We start from the raw sequence: 13767 nt of genomic DNA on the forward strand, positions 1-13767 counted from the left end.
ATATTACAAAACAAAATAATCTCCCAAATTCTCCACCTGATCTTTGCTTGATGAAAATAACTTAAACTATTGCAATTCAATATAGGCCTATTTTTCCTGTGTGAAAAATGGAAGCACAAAAATTGAAAGTGTTACTGTTAAACACTTTTGTTGACCAAAATAACCGGAGTTGTTTGTTTTGTAAACTGATCCTGTCTCGTAGGAACTCATTGGCATGGTACTGCCCTAGCAGCTTCCTGGTTACGAGACGCGCAACTAACTTTTTTGTTTTGCGCCCCCAACGATGAAAGTATTGATAGTCTTGATTGAGACGGTCACTATCATGTCTACACAGCGAGAATATAAATTCGTTCACATGAATGAATCGCAAATTCACCTGCCTAAGTTTATTTGTGATGTAATATAAAGAGGAAAATATGATCTTCTGTTTAAATATTATACATACGACAACTTTAATGGTTAAAGTTAGAGTCCGTATCTAAATTACAACGGCAGTGAAGAATTCTAGTACCTATATGTACGCATGCGCGTTTTTGAGTTACTTAGCAACCAGTATTTTGACGGGAGAGCTGAGAATCAAAAGGAAAACAAATCAAATGCAAGTGCTTGGTGTTTATAGCAAATAATAGGCCTATTGTATTTTCTTATAAATTTATTAAGCTTCTAAAGGTAAGACATATGATGTATTTTATAAGAAATAACCTGTATATAAGGAAGTATCAAATTCATTAATTTAAGCGATGATTTTTAAAGCATACATAGCAGGCAGAGAGAGGTGACTAGGAGGAGGCCTAGGCATACATAGGCCTAGGCCTACCTAACTAGCCTAGGCCTAGTAGGCCTAGGTAGGGCCTCTAGCCTGTCTGTAGGCAAGCTAGCTAGGATGGGGCCTCCTAGGGCCTAGGCTAGTCCTAGGCCTTGCTAGGCTAACAGACGGACTAATCACGGCACAGTGCCCATGTATGTAGAGATTGGCTCCTTTTATTTTAGAGTGGTCTATAGGCTAGAGAGTGGGAAAAAGTAGCTAGGCCTAGTTAGGCCCCTATGTTAAAAAAAAATTAAATTTGATTGGATGTCCACAATACTGATATCACAAAATCTATCAAGTGTTATAACATTAAAAACGTTTACAAATTTAAATTTGGTAGTATGGTTGATTTTTAATGATTTTTAAAAATATTTAATTATGGTGAAAATTGGGCTACAGGCGTATGTAAAGTTTGTGACCTTTTTACTAATTTGTCAATTAATTCTCATTGTGTATACTTTGAAAAAAAAAAAAAAATTAAAAATCAATTAGATACTGTTTATTGCTTTGATCTAATAATTTGTAATAAATTAATAAACTCTATACATGCATTATTTGACTAAGTTATTATTACTACAGGGGTATTATTATTTTTAATTGTTTAAAAACTATTAATGTAGGCCTATGCAACACCAGGATGTTTGTGCTCTATATTCCTGTCAACAACACATATCATCCAATCAAATTTCAAATTCAATGTCACGTGATCTATACAGACCAATTACAGGCCAGAATTGCCTAATAAGACGCCATATGCAATTTCGTGACGGAATTCTCAATTATACACGGGTATATTATTCGCAAAACATCATTATAATAAATCAAAATCTTTAAAAATATTTTATTATATAATAGTAAGCAATGATTATTTATATTGGACATATTCATCAGTAATACAGACTTTATGTGTAAATTTATTAACAAATATGCCGTCCTCCAATGTAGTGTGTACATCTTTCGATCAGCGGACATTTTTATGCTTCGGACTCGAGAGTCGTAAGATTTGAGAAAATCAAACAAATTGTTGAGAAGCATCAGATCTAATTCATACTTGGTATAGATATTAAATATATAATTCTTAAAATTACAGGATGATTTTTATAATTTACAGTGCTTACAAAAAAAATATTTTTAAAAAGCGCAAGTAAACTTTGACCTGTTTACTTTGTAAATAAGTTCAAAGGTTAGCGAATGCAACCAATAAACGATTGAATACAATTATTTCTAATCTGGATACAAGCAGAACCAAAACAATCAGCATCGGCGTCGCGAAAACCATAACAGTGCGTGACGTCACTCTTCTAACATATCTAGATAGAGCTATCTTCGTGTGTCTAGCTCTGCAGTATACTAGCATTGCAAAGAGTCTGTCGCCACTATTCAAACATTGAGTGATACTCCAGCCGAAGTTTTTCAATTACCCTATCAAGATCAAGATATAGAATGATAGATAGGCCTAGGCCCTAGCCTAGAACAAGAGAGCGTACCCCCGTTTGTAAAAACGTCATGCCTACTCTAGGCCTAGACCAGCTAGGATGGTATAGGCCTAGCCTTGAAACAACGAAGGTCCCAATGAAAAACAACGTCGCTCCTTGATAGCTAACATTGTCTATTTAACATCACAGTAATTCATTATTAGACCTATAGTTGTTTTTTGAATTGTACTCACACAAATCTCAGCCAATACCTCGCACAACTTGAGTAAAGTTTCGTATCTATTGTCGTGACGTCATGGCTCGCTGGCTCACACTTACGATGTCTCGTACTTGTGATCAAATAACACGCTGGCTCGCACTTTGGCAACACTTGGCAGTCAACTTGCCCCTAGAAAACCCGCCCTTGGAAACTTGCCCCATAAAAAAATGTACACTTCCTAGACCATGCAGTCTTCAAAATAAAGATTGTAACCTTTGATTTTTGGAACTTTATGAAAAAAAACCTAATTCACCACTATAGACACTTTTTGACAAAAATGAAAAATTACGACTTTGTTACCCAATGAGAAGTGTTCTAATATAGACAATGGGTCGTGTCTCATATTATTTGTTATATTTTTATTACTCATTATTTTCACTTGACTCGCATAAATAATTTTGTTCGAAGAACATTTATATGCAGGTGTACTTCGCATCACTTCACTTGCAATTTGCAATTTCTAGTACTCTGCTACTAGTCTAGATATACTCATAGGCCTATATTTATTATATATATGTGACTATAAACAAATCATTAAATGATATATATACGTGAAATAAATAATGCATGCGCAGTCTTACTTTAATAAACTTGCATAGCGGTCACATAAATTTATCGATTCTGGTTAAGTACGTTGACGTGAGTTCAACTTTCCGCACTCGAAATTTAGCATCGAACTACAGTAAGCTGCGGTACCTAAGCTCACCACTGCACTCATAATTTTAGTTATAATTTTTTTTTTATTATGCGTAATTCAATTTTCTACAATAGTATGTACTTTATTCATTAAATTAATTATTAAATCATCATTAACTTTACAAATAAAAGTGATATTATGAGCTGTAAGTATTTTTGTTCTCTTCGTTTTACTCACATCATTTGTTGAATGAACCAAGGCAATTGTTGTTCAATTGCCTTGAAGAATTAACCATGGGAATATTGTAATAAACTATAATACCCCTGTGAATGAACACACTTGACAACGTACAATACTACTAGGCCTATGCCAAAACATAGAGGATGCCTGCTAAAACTAGCACTCGCCACAAAATTAACTATCCACTATTTTTCTAGGCCTAAGCTTGTATTGTTGTATTGATAGTCAATCATCACAAAATAACATTTTTATTTATTCATTCAAACATATTTACCGACGTTTTCACTATTACAGAAACAACAACATCCTTAGTCTTTAGTTGGGTAACATGATGAATTGAAATTGAAAGGGGCATTCATAAACAAGCAAAGATTTTCCCATGAAGCCCATACAATAATAAGTTAAAAGTTAAGATCGACTCAACTATTAACTACAGGTAAAACTATACCCCATTGTAAATGAATCGTCATACACTTCCTTAGTAACAGATCAGAACAGATGACTTGCAATGAAAAATAAATAAATTCTTATGAATTCTACTTTTTGAGACCTGTGTTTGATGGTTTAGACTATACATTCTGACTGATGAAAAGCAGAGGGCGAACTACCAGACTGTAAAATAAAGCCTGCGCAGGGAATAATTATATCCTGATTGCAAAAATTGGGCCTAGAAATGCCACTGCGTATTTCAGAAAATAAGGCCCGATTTCCGCATAGATTTTTGCCAAAAATTAGGCTTTGACCTAATCTTAATATAACCAGTACTGTGTGTTGTGCAGTAGTTATGATTCTGCACTCAAATAACTAAAAACATGTACGATCTGGACAGAAATATTTGTCATTAATTTCTGAAAATTAAAGTTAATTCATTGGTTTTATCACACAATTATTTTTTTTTCACAGAAATGTTTTTAAATATTATTTAAAACCCTAATTTTTTCTGTCTAGGAAATACACATAACGCATAACATTGCACCATGGGTCAGACACTCACCCGTGCCGCCCAGTGGACATCTGTAAGTGACGGCGGTCAAGGACGCCTTGAATTTTCACCTGTCAACGAGGCTCTCTTGAACAGCATCATCAAGTATGTTGAAGGTTTTCCTGCAAAGCATCCTGCTGAAGCAGCAATAGTGTTCAAGTCACCACTTCAGTGGAAGACAGTGCTTGAACCTACAGCTTTTGGATCAGGCTATGAAACAAGGTACAGTACTTTGATCTTTTACAGTAGGCAGTAGCATATACAGGAATTCAAAATGGAGGGGGCCCAGGGATCGGGACTTTTACAGAATTAATGTTAGGGGGACCCAATTCATATCCATACCTACCAGCCACACTTTTTGACCAAACCTCAAGCTCCCAAGCCACTCACATAAAATCTCACGCTTTTCCACTAATCTGAAGCTTTATTTTATTAAACCCAACTTTTAATCGAAATACTCGAAACCTTCGCAGTTCTATAGTTTATCAGGTCTACAATCATTGAATATTCTACTCTTCCTATTCTAGGTACAATTGCTTTGCGAAATGGATCGATCAGAGAAGTAAACAATAGAGTTACGCATGCATTTTATCCAAGTAGGATACTAACACTGATGGCGCTATACATTATGTCATTTCTATTTGAGCTATGGAGATCTATTTCAGACTACACCAGAGAGCATCTAAGCCCAAAATTTATCAGGCCCTATGCGAGCCCTCGACCCATGCGAGTTGGGTATATTTCCTGTTAAAACTCAAGCCACTAGCTACCTCAAAAACAAAACAATAGGATGAAAATCAAAAGAGTAATAAATTACATTTTTTTGGATGTATAATTTGGATTTTAGATGTATAATCATTTAAATTAAGCATCTAAATACTGCATCTTTATAAAGTTGTAGTCTCGGGAGACTTCCCTCTGGGACCCATTGTGGATTAGCGACTATAATACCCGTATAATGAGACCTTGTTTAAAGAGCATTAGTATCTTGCATGTTGTGAGTCACTTGCTGTTGAATAAGATTAATAATAAATTAAGATAATACTGCTATTTTTTAAAAAACTTACTTTTAATCTCATTCAACAGCAAGTGAATATAATTAAATTACCTACCTACCTATCCTCTTCAGGCCGAATGGCCCATAAGGCTGATTAATAATTAAATTAAAAAGGTAATATTGCTATTCTCTAGCCTAGAACTAAAAATTGAATAGTTGAATTATTTTTCTCCTCTCTTGTAGTAATGATGCTGTTACTTCTGAAGCCAAAGATAAAAATGATCAGCCGCTTCTGACTATGCGTAAACTCGGTGAATTGAACTACGACCTGAAAGTTCACTGCTTCAACCAGCTTTGTAATGTTCTGAAAGTGGCTGGAGAAATGAAGATGCGGGAAGCAAGAGCTATCCTTGAAGGTATGCTTTGGTAGTTTGCTGTAGATAATGAAATTTGATTTTGAAAAATTCAGTTGAAGGGTGGACATTTTTAAGTTTGTTAATAAATTTAGTTTTGGTATTTCAGCTAAATAATATTTATATAATAATAATATATTATATATTCAGACATGTAATTCACTGCAGCCCTAAAAGTAATAAATTCACTGTGACAAATATCTAGGGCTTTAAAAGTCTAAAGACAAAAAGTGTAAATCAATATAATTTACTGTCAAAATGTGTTATTGTGTGATGCTAATGACTTTTTAATCCCAACCAGGTTAGAAAAAATTTAATTCTACGTTGAATATGTTGAGAATGATGTTGCTTCCATTATTTTTGTTTACAGTAATTTTGTGGGAAGGGGGGCATTTATTAGAGTATAAAATAAACACCCAGGTGCATTTATTCGAGGGAGGCGATTATTCCAAATGAGGCTCTGGACGGAGCGTTTATTTGAGGGGTGGGGGCAGGCATTTATTCAAGCAAGGTGTTTATTCGAATAAATATGGTATGTTATAAAACAGTTATAGCATGCAATTTATATAAGTTATCATTTTCATTTTACATTTATAGCCAATACTGATCCAATTGCCAAGATGTTGGGAGATGGATTTGCCACCACTGAAGGAGAGGACAATTCCACGCTTCGTCTCCTTGAACAGACAAAGAAAGAAAGCGGAGATGAAGGAGATGAACTTGAGAGTAAACTGCGACTTTTGCTTCTGATTCAGCAAGTTGACATGCAACTTATGAACCAGTCCCTCAAGCATATTTCACAGTAAGTCTTATTATAGTAGTTGATTATACAATTTTAAAATTAGTAATTTATTTTTAAATATTAGTAAGCCTTATTTAGTTAGTTAAGTAGTTAGTGTATTTAAGCGTATTTAACTGTAGTTTAAAATTATAGTGTCCTGGGTACAACATCCGGTCGATCGGCCACCCTTTTGGTGATCTTAACGCCGATGGGTTGATGGACACCCAGTAGCAAGGGGAAAAAAACAGCTAAGCAAAGCGCAAATAAACTCCTCGGAGTAAAAATCAGCAAGTTTGAACCACTTAAAAATGTTTACAGTTAGCAGAAACTTTTTTTAGTTGCAGTACAAAAATTGCAGTGAAAACATGACAGTGTAATGATTTTATGGAAACCAAGCTCTAGAGCATTCTTTTACACTAATTATTAATTAATTTAGGGGATTTTCTCTTGGTGTACACACCATGTTGTCTCTAGTAACTTGCTTACAACATTTATAACCCCAGTTCCTCTATGTTAGCCTGAGTATTCACACCAAATATTATCCCTACATATTTATCCATGAACAAATTGTAACCATTGTGTACCTCATTGTAAGTCAATTAAAAAATTAAATAAAACACTATTAAATTCATAAATTTTTCTTTTACAGAGAAGTACGCCTAACTCCGCAACAAGTGAACAGCGAGGTAGCTCTTCTGAAGCGTTTCTGTGGCAATGACAGTGGAAGTGTCCTGCAGTCAATAGCATTCACAACAGACTACATCTTCGATAATGGTTGCCGGGCCCCACCTTGGAGACAGGTTCATGGTGACATCTGCTGTCTTGACATCATGCCCCTCGATGGTGACCAGCTTACCGTGACTGCCAACACTGCCGGTGTTTACATGAACAAGGTTTGTCATGTTCTGGTTCTGGTGGGTATATGACCACCAAAGGACTCCAAAAGTGTAGGAGTGAAACAGGAGGGGTAGAAATAGAGTTGAAAATCCCACTAAAGCTTTGTCCACGATATCAAGTTTTCTTTTACAGGTATCTGTGATTTGTCCATATGGGTGTGATGATGTCATCACATCATTATGATTTATGATGTCATCACATCATTATCTTCAATTATCTCTTCTCTAATAGCACTGTGAGACCATCTGAGTAAGAGTGCTTTATAAATATTCAAAATATTATGGAAAAAAATCAAAGGCATGTCAATGAGACTCCAACACCTTACCAACTTGACTGATTCAATGGTTAGCCATGATCTGAAAATCTTTGGTCCAGAGGTCAGGCCCAGCCTATTCACATGCCAAAGGGTGGGGTTTTTTTAAAATTTTGGTTGGTAGACTAGGCATTCTCTGGTCAGCTTAACCAGGGTGTTGTTATAACAACTCCATTCTATGCAGATTTCCTAAAGCAGAGTATTCAATTAAACCATTGACTCCATTCTATGCAGATTTCCTAAAGCAGAGTATTCAATTAAACCATTGCAGTAGATGTGTATAAGAGGGGAGGCGCACAACATATTTAGAATACATGTGAGAGCACTATGTCTTGAAATTTTAAAATTTAGTGGCAAAAACGGGGGGAAGGGGCCCCTACTTGATCCGCCTCTGTACAATTCTACCAACAAAAAACTGACCGTACGTCTATAAAGCCGTTTTCCACTAGGTGAATTTATTTGCGCGAATCGAAAGCAACTGTTTGCTTATTGAGCAAACCGACGCTGATGATCGGTTGCACATTTTTTCGCTTCGCAAAAATTAGAAACAGTTTGGACTAATGATTTCGCTGAAGAAAAAAAATTGTAAATGCGATAGTGGAAAACACACTTTTAAGATAGCAGTTTGTCAAAATATTTCAGGTCTGCTTGTTTTCTTAATTATTTGACACTTCTATTGAAGGGTATTGATGAATCTAATGAACAAAGCTATGAACGAGTTGGAGACGTTCACAAAGACCTTCTTACTCTCCTGAAATCTAAGAGTCCAAAGTTTGCTGAAAGAATTGCAAGTAAAGAGTTCGAACTGAAGGAAGAACAAAAGAAAGAAGACATCGAAACGTATGAGGATGACTTTGATGGTGATGTGACAGAAAGAGGACAGGAAGAGAAAAAGGAAGAGAAGAAGGTTGAAAAGACACACAAACAGGTACACTTCATAATGTAATAGAAACTGTGACTTGGATGGTTAGGTGCTTTCCTTCACTTTCCAAGACTAAGGGCCTGTCTTAAATTCTGTAAAACTAAATACAGTAGAACCCCTCAATTACGTACGGCACGGGCCCAGAGCCGTTCCTAATTGCGGGTATTCGTAAAATCAGGGTTAACCCAAATTCCTATATATTTGCACTGGTACTCTTACACTGGCATAAACTAGGCCTAGGGCCACGCAGCCAAGTCTGAGAGGGCATAGGCCTACAGTAGGCAGTTTCTAAGCATTCTGATCTCACTCTAGGCCCACACAAATTTGTTTTTACTCAGACGTTTTTACCTTCTTAAATACCTAGATTGTGTATTTTACTCCAACACAACTTCCATAGATACTTGTTTATTATATATATTGATCATTCAATTAAACAATCAAGCACTATGTTGATTTTAAAGGCTGAAAACGATGATTAAAAGAGAAGTAAATTTGTCGCATGCACATGTATGAAGCCATAATAAACATTGAATTTGAAGAGGCCCGTTAGAAGGCCTCCTTCACTTGAGAATTACATAGTACTGTATAGTATGGTATGTTGTGTTGTATGCATATATGCTAATAACAGTTACAATTCGAGCAGATTTTTTTTTTTTTTTCACTTTACTTTTTAGGACGTCATCACCTTGATTTTACGTTCGTAAAATTGGGAATTCGTTAAATCGGGGTTCGTAATTGAGGGTTTCTACTGTATCAGGAATTATTCTCACAACCAAAAACATTTATAATTTGTTGAGAGACATGGTTATTATGAGCTAAATGTCCCATAATACCAAGATCCCATGATGGTACCTGGTGTTAAAAGTAATGTCTAGTATAAGGTGCTTTCTCATTGCCATATTTGGCAGTGATAGCTTGGATTGCAGATGACTTAATGTTCTTAGTTGTGTACAAATCCAGTGTTTCCATGATCACAGTTTATATGTTTCTGTTATTTATATTACATCTGCTTTTAACTATTAACTGCTAATCTAAACGTTATATTGTAATATGTGTAATGAATTGTAATAAAAGAATTTCTTTTTTTATTCTTCATTCAAAGACAGCCAAAAAGAAGAAGCGGACTGCTGGTAGAAATAATGCACCGACACTCAACTGGAAAAATGAAGAAATGAACAGACAAAACAGTGAAAAAAGGGAGAGAGATAAAAGAGAAAAATCAGAGAAGAGGGTGTCAAGACAGACAAAGTAATGAAATACTATTTAACATAGCAACATGGATAGGATATTACTTGCTATAAATATATATATTTCTACTAGAGATTTGTATCAGAAGTTATAACTTCTGATACTAACTTACATGATTTCCCTTTATTTTGGTTGAGTACAAGCTGTGCGCTTGTTGGTTGGTCATATCTGTTGTAAGATACTTTTAAGCGTGTACTTAAATCATGTATATCATATTCATGTACTTATGGTGGACGTGCCATATATGGAGATAATTAGGACTTTCTTGATTGTAGTGGGCACTAGAATTTTGTTGTAATACTGTAATTCTTTTATACAAAAAATGTTCTTATTAATATTAATGTACCAAGCCATAACTGCTGCAATAATTGCTGCTTTATCAAATTCTTATTATTGATATCTAAAATTATGTATTTGTAATGGTTTTTATATATTTTACAGTGATCGCAAACAGAAAACACCAGCCCTTGAAGATGAATTTTACAGTGACAGTTCATCCGAAAGTGAAGAAGAGGAGGATACACCAGATAGAAGACAAGAACAAAACTCAGATTTACCCTCTGAGTATTGGCAGATACAAAAACTAGTGAAATATCTTAAGGTTAGAATTTGAATGGTAACAATATTATCATCATTAGTGTTTAAAAAGTGATATATATTTTGTAGAAGTGGTTGGCGCATCGGTTGTGGCCTGGACTCCCAACCTTGAGGTTGGGGGTTCGAACTCTCGCTGTGCAAGTCACTTGTGTCCTTGGGCAAGGCACTTTTTCTACCGTTGTTTAGAGACCCAGGAGTACAAGTGGGTACCTGGTAGGTTCAAACACAGCCTGCGCTGAATACAGCATTATGGAATTCCTCCATGGGGCCTAAGTGTGTGTGTCCCATATGTGCTTGATCCAGTGATCCGGGGGTAATAATGTAAGCGCATAGAGATCTTTACAATATGCGCTATATAAGTTATTATGCTTTGCTGTGTGAGAGACATCAATCTGTTGTTTCTAACTTGTTTACATCAAATCAAACAATACAATACAACAGTCAGAAAGTAAGAGATGCGAAAGGATGAGGTACACAAGGGGTAAATGCTCGTAATTTGAATATAATTAAAATAAATTATCTTTAAAATATATAAAAGTAAAATAAAAGACTTTAAGAATAATATAATTGCAAATTATAGTTGAATAATTGGCAGAAATATTGTTGATGAAAAAATACTGTATGTTAGAGGAGATTTAATTTTAAAGATATATATACATACATTTGGTTGCAATTTATTTGGAAATCCATTTTGTTTATATTTAAATTAAAAATGGCATATCAGATCTACTTGGCCATATGAAGAAACATTCATCCCTTACATAACTTTATTTGATTCATCTGATTGTTTGTTTATATTAAATTTATTTCATTCATAATTGTGCCTAGCCAGTGGAGATAATCTATCATTTGACTGAAGAGTATAGCCTTATTCTCTCATCACATTTTCTTAATCAAGGCTAAATAATTCTACTTTAGGGAGGCAATCAGACAGCTACGATTATTGCTCTCTGTGCTATGCGCGACTTCAACCTAGGCCAGGAAACTTGCCAACTAGCTATCAGGGATGTCGGCGGATTAGAGGTTCTTATCAACTTGTTAGAAACCGGAGAGATCAAATGTATGGTAAGTCCCTAACGACACCAGTTTATACTTAAACATTTTACAATCCTCAGTTTTTTCCCCTTTCTAAGTGTAAAATGCCTTTAGTACACTGTATGTAGTTGGGGAGAAGAAAAAAACAAAAAAGAAAAAATTTTTTTAAACATTACGTCTAAAAATGCCGCCAGGGAATTGCTCTATGCCTCCAACTGCCGGTGGGTATGGTCATGCACTTTTCTTAACCTTATAAACACACCTAAAATGGGGCTTTCCATCCCAAAACTAGCATCAGTAAACAAAACAAAAAAAAAAATGAAAATTGACCTTTTAATAAATTCATGTTTTCCACATTATCAGCTTCAAAATGATGGGTCATTTACTGGAATCGACTTATTGCCAAAGTTATGAGTAAAAATTATTATGGTGTGGTTTTTTAGGATGGAAAAGTGGTTTAAAAGGGTGGGTGGAGGGCGATGAAATTAGCTTTAGACTGGTTAGAAAACTTCAAGGCTGGGTGGACTTGCCCACTTCTGCCCACCTTACCTACATCCCTGTAAGGTATACAATACTGCCACATTCTATGCTAATTACTCAGTTTAACATATAGCTGTGGTTTTGGGATGTGATTCCTTAAATATTAAAATACAAGATTAAAACTTAAAATCCTATTTTTATTTTGTTTATTCTCTTAAAAAAAATATGCCTATGACTATCAATTGAATGTATTTAATGTGATGTATTTTCATCTATTTTTCAAGGCTCTTACTTAAATTTAAGAAACAAAATCTTTGCTGGATGCCTTGCTGATTATTCAGTCTTATTTTGTGTGTTGGAGGTCGCACGTGCTTCAGCATAATATTGCAGTCAATTTATGGTGCTGTTGTAATCTCGCAGATAATTTTCTCATTACTTTTTAATGTTTTATTATGTTGCTAATATTGGTTTGGACTTTAATGTAATCGATATAAACCGTCTTTGGAAAGTCATAATGAAAGGTTTAAGAATGTTGAGTTACAAGTTCAGAAACAATTTGCAGAGAAAGGCTCTGGAATTCGCATTGTATTAAGGAATAATTTGTATTGAAAATTGCTTGCAGGCACATTTTTATTATAAGGAACAGTTTATATTGTAAAGCTTTAGAAAGCACATTTTGTTGTAAGGAATAAATCTTATTGAAAAAGCCTTAGAAGGCATGTAATAGTATAAGAAACATGTTGTATTAAACAACTTTGGAAGGCCTATTCTATCAAATGAATATTTTGCATTACTAATCCCTAGAAATTGTTATTAATATAGAAACAATTTGTAATAACAAGGTAAAGGAAACATTTTTTATTATGATGCTAATATTTCATATTTTTAAAGCAGATATTTTTATAATTTCATTTCATTTATTTTGTCTTTCAATCACAAATCCGAAAACAATTATCGAAAAGGAATTTAGGAGGTAGAAGGGGAATATTCAAAAAGTGAACTGAATAATACTCTTGAGTGATTCTCCAATCCTCTAAAAGTCATCATTTAAAAACCAAATATGGATACAAATTATGCATTTTAAATTTCCATTCCATCCATCTATTCATTATTTCAAATTTTGGGATCCTACAACAAGAGTGAGTGAATAAACAAGAGTATCTTTAACATTATCAGTGATCATTGAACATTATTTGAAAAACATTGAATAGTGCACAGCATTAGTGCTGGAAATAGTATGGACAAAACTAATGTGATATTTATGACGTACATTCTGAGTAATAAAGCTTCCTCTAGATACTGTCGGTCAGTTTTCTTATGTGATGTTTTGAAAGGCCACTTTTCGAGCTAAAAAATTTGAGAATCAGAATATTAGCCTTGTACAGTTTTCTGTAAACATTTAGGTTGACCATCCAGTTAGAGGATTCAACAATTGGTTGCGACCCAGTGACCACTTTTTCACAGATGCATAAAACCTTCATTTCGGTCTGGATTTACAGATTGGTTCCTTAAAGATTTTGAAGGAGATCTCCAAGAACACTCAGATTCGCAAGGCCATTGCTGATCTTGGTGGACTGCAAACAATGGTGGACATTCTCAAGTCGTCCAGCAAGGACCTGAAATGTTTGGCTGCAGAGACCATTGCGAATGTAGCTAAATTCCGTCGGGCGAGACGAACAGTCAGACAGCATGGTGGTATAAAGAAATTGGTAAGATTTTTTA

General features: G+C 34.7%; 1 protein-coding gene across 2 annotated transcripts in view; it reads left to right on the forward strand.

Annotated features, from left to right (window-relative positions):
* Nucleotides 1-13767, forward strand: part of LOC117113305 (armadillo repeat-containing protein 4-like) — a 30728-nt gene that overhangs the window by 3641 nt on the left and 13320 nt on the right. The window contains exons 1-10 of one of the 2 annotated variants that reach the window (XM_033256615.1): nt 541-669; nt 4329-4584; nt 5603-5775; nt 6370-6574; nt 7203-7446; nt 8446-8691; nt 9788-9933; nt 10375-10534; nt 11449-11595; nt 13545-13754. In XM_033256615.1, the coding sequence (XP_033112506.1) occupies nt 4358-4584; nt 5603-5775; nt 6370-6574; nt 7203-7446; nt 8446-8691; nt 9788-9933; nt 10375-10534; nt 11449-11595; nt 13545-13754 (1758 nt within the window). In that variant the 5' untranslated portion in view covers nt 541-669; nt 4329-4357. Of the gene's footprint in view, nt 1-540; nt 670-4328; nt 4585-5602; nt 5776-6369; nt 6575-7202; nt 7447-8445; nt 8692-9787; nt 9934-10374; nt 10535-11448; nt 11596-13544; nt 13755-13767 lie in introns of those variants that run through there. The other variant, XM_033256613.1, reaches the window with a different exon arrangement.

The sequence above is a fragment of the Anneissia japonica genome, unplaced genomic scaffold (assembly GCF_011630105.1).
Source record: "Anneissia japonica isolate Jap-2015-1 unplaced genomic scaffold, ASM1163010v1 scaffold287731_len276475_cov178, whole genome shotgun sequence".
Lineage (NCBI taxonomy): Eukaryota > Metazoa > Echinodermata > Crinoidea > Comatulida > Comatulidae > Anneissia > Anneissia japonica.